The 3,881-nt window shown below is 37.0% G+C and overlaps 1 protein-coding gene across 1 annotated transcript in view; it reads left to right on the top strand.

The window, feature by feature from the left end:
• The window catches only part of LOC136833009 (cuticle protein 8-like), a 7,303-nt gene extending 3,963 nt beyond the window's left edge, over positions 1-3,340 (top strand). The window contains exons 2-4 of the mRNA XM_067094657.1: positions 1,125-1,283; positions 1,862-2,038; positions 3,317-3,340. Coding sequence (XP_066950758.1) covers positions 1,125-1,283; positions 1,862-2,038; positions 3,317-3,340 — 360 coding nt within the window. The remainder of the gene's footprint in view (positions 1-1,124; positions 1,284-1,861; positions 2,039-3,316) is intronic.
• Positions 3,341-3,881: the final 541 nt, after the last annotated feature.

Below are 3,881 nucleotides of genomic sequence, written 5' to 3'. Positions count from 1 at the left end.
AATTATCGTGCCTTGGCAACCGGCGGGTCAACATTTTGTCCGATTTCTTAACGAAAGGTTGCCAGAAAAAGATACTGAAACCTCCAGACTCGCTTCTCTTATTATACTGCAATCTTAATCTCAATTTACTAATATATTTTGCTGATAAATAATTACAAAGACTACACTACTCCCCTTCCTGTTAATTGTCTTCAATTTCCCAAAACAATGACATTTTCAATTACATCATAAGATTATATTCGGAGAAAGGAATCGTCATTCCTTCCAGAACTTTTTCATGTACTAATCATATAACTTCTTTCTTCTAAATTTAAACATAATTTTTTGTATACAATTTCAATATAATCATCAGACTGTCATCAGACCGAGCAACTACAAATTTCCCGTGATTCCAGCTCCTGTTTCACGACCTGACCTCTCTACCAAACAATACAATAACCATCCAGCACCTTGCTTGTCTGCATAAATACAATACACATACACAGAGTATAAAGCTTTTGATTATTTATGAAATACAGAAAGGGGGGGGAGGGGGGGGAAGGTCACTGTTCAACCTTCCGTTCCGTGACTTGAGATATGTCATCACACTTTTCTGACCTTAACGAGTCTTGTAGTTTTATAGTCTCCCAAGTGGATATAATGAGACGTTCGGAGCTGGACTCAACTGATCCATGAAGATTTATGGAACCTGGACCAACGCAACTATTAATATTTCAAGGCTGAGAAGCAGATGATCATGATGAAGCTTTCCCGCATTCCTTTTTATTAGTAATGATATGATGATATGCATTTCAGTGATGTGCTGAGAGAGAGAGAGAGAGAGAGAGAGAATTTTCGTGCGTAAACTGCCAACACAAACTCTTGCACACATACAAGTCAAGAAAAGAGAGAGAGAGAGAGAGAGAGAGAGAGAGAGAGAGCTTACCAGAAGTAAAGTATCAAATCTATCTCCAGAACAAAACAAACATGTAAGAAGATATACTGAGAGAGAGAGAGAGAGAGAGAGAGAGAGAGAGAGAGAATGTACTGTTCACGAAAACCTTAATTCTATTTACCCGCTATACATACACGCACGCAGGTGAAAAGCATTCCCCTAATGAAACCGACATTCTCCAACCCAACAGGTGGCGTTAGCGGCACTGGCCCTGGTGGCTCGGGCGTCGGCGAAGGCGGTGGCGGAGCCTACGGCCGAGGCGGAGGCGGAGGCGGAACCCAAGGCTGAGGCGGAGGCAGCTGATATTGCATACGGTCCTCCCATTCATCATGCCCCTGTCCATGCCATAGTTCCAGCCCAGCTGTGCCCACCGTCGTTGCACAGCCGTTGTTGTTCATGTCAGTAACGGATGAACGTGGGGGTGGGGCAGGGGGAGGGAGGAGGGGAGGAGGAGTGGGAGGAAGGAGAGGGGGGATGCATTCTCTTCAAATCAATCTCGCTCGCTCTCAAATTTTCTTTGATGTATTGACTGTCCAACTTCAAATATTTGTTTTCAAGTGGTGGGGGGGGGCCACAGAAGGTGAAGTTGGCACTTCGGGAAGAGTCTGAATAACATGTCTGACGTTGATTGATTTGCAAAGAGTTATAAAGATTCGAATGTACCGTATGTTTATGTATGTATGTATATGTGTATATATACATTTACATATATAATACAAATACATGTATATATATATATAAATATATACATGTATATACAGATATATGTATACACATATATATCCAAGCACCACATAATTCAACACTTGCACTTGAACTTATCAGATAAATGAAAAAATACAACCAACAGTTAAAAAAAAAAAATGAACTAGAAATGAAAACAACCGTATTTCAAACAACAATAAAAAACGTCATTTTCCACCGCAGGCAAAACTGCCTTACGAATTCGGATACGGCGTGTCCGATGCCTACACCGGCACCGACTACAGCCGCTCGGAGACTTCCGACGGGAACGTCGTCAAGGGGTCCTACCACGTCCTTCTGCCCGACGGACGCAAGCAGATCGTCACTTACACCGCCGACGACTACGGATTCCATGCAAAGGTTAGAATACGCAGAGAAAAATATATACACCCTCAATTCCACGCAAGATTAGAAGACACAGAAAATAAATACACCCTCAATTCCACGCAAGATTAGAATACACAGAAAAATAAATACACCCTCAATTCCACGCAAGATTAGAATACACAGAAAAATAAATACACCCTCAATCCCATGCAAAGCAAAGGTTATACTACACAGAAAAATAATATACACCCTCAATTCCATGCAAAGCAAAAGTTAGAATAAAAGGAAAAGACATATACCTCCTCAATTCCACGAAAAGCAACGATTAAAATACACAGAATAATAGTATACATCTTCAATTCCACGCAAAGCAAAGGTTAGAATACACAGAAAAAAATAAATACATTCTCAATTCCACGCAAAACAAAGGTTAGAATACACAGAGGAAAAATAAATACATCCTATATTCCACGAAAAGGTGAGACTGCACAGAAAAAAATAAATAAATATACTCTCAATCCCACGCACAGCAAAAGTTAGAATACTCATAAAAAATAAATACACCTATAATTCCACGCAAAGCCACGGTCAAAATACACAGGAAAAAATAAAAACACCCTCAATTCCATGCACAGCAAAGGTTAAAATACACAGAAAAAAATAAACCCTCAATTCCACGCAAAGGTTAGAATACACAAAGAAAAATAAATACACCCGCAACTCAGAGCAAAGGTTAGAATACACAGGAAAAATGCATAGGCTTTCCCCTTCTCTCCTATACTCGTACACAAACATACATGTTCCGTATTTTCTTCTGTAACTTCTTAGGAATAAACACCACATTTTTTGAAAGCTAGAATTTCAAGTCAGTGGCCTCTGTGGCTTGCTCAATGTGAATAGGGTTTATCTTCTGAATAATAATAATAATAATAATAATAATAATAATAATAATAATAATAATAATAATAATAATAAACACAAACATATTCTTGACAGTTCAGATAACTCAAGTAATCATAGTTATGTGTTGGAGATTAAATTACTTGTCACATCACACTTTATCCATAAGATTTTCTTAACTGAACATTTTCTTCACAAGACAAACTTTGAATTATTATTATTATTATTATTATTATTATTATTATTATTATTTGCACATCCATCCAGCTTAAAAATTATATAATTACATTTAGGTACAGATTACACCGAAGAAGAAAACAGTTAAATATGGACAAACGATGGATCTAAATAGCCTCTTGATTCAACTACTTTTCCCAATGATATTCGTAAAATGTAAAACTTTTTCTGCAGAAGGATGGTCACAGACTTGCTTAGAGACCTTCGACAGATTGAAACGCCAAAGCATGACAAAAAATAATAAAAAATACAAAGCATAAATAAAACACGTGCACAAAAGCTAGAGAGTACATTCAATTACAGACACAATCAAAAGCACAATTTAAAAATAAAAATAAGGCAACAATTCAATATTGAAGTGAAAGATGATAAATTGACAAGAATACAGTAATGGCCCGCACGTATGATAGATATATATTTAAATAATAAAATATGATACTTAAAAGACTGAAGAATATTCAATCCACGGTAACTGGACTGAAGGCTTGCTGAAGTTATTCATAAGAATGTGACATTATAACTGTCAACCACATTAACCACATTCCTTCGAAAAAAAAAAAGCTTCGCTCAAAGTAACAATAAACAAAACACAAGATATAAATTAAGATACAAATTCTGTTACATCATTTCTCAAATTTCCTTGGAAATTGCAAGTGACCTTGTGTCCAGCGGAAATTTACTTAAATATCCGTTACGGTGTTATCATTTACGTCTTGACTTTCGGAATTCTGACTTACTT

Source organism: Macrobrachium rosenbergii, chromosome 51 (genome assembly GCF_040412425.1).
Source record: "Macrobrachium rosenbergii isolate ZJJX-2024 chromosome 51, ASM4041242v1, whole genome shotgun sequence".
Classification (NCBI taxonomy): Eukaryota; Metazoa; Arthropoda; class Malacostraca; order Decapoda; family Palaemonidae; genus Macrobrachium; species Macrobrachium rosenbergii.
This window is presented reverse-complemented; position numbering and strand designations above follow the sequence as displayed.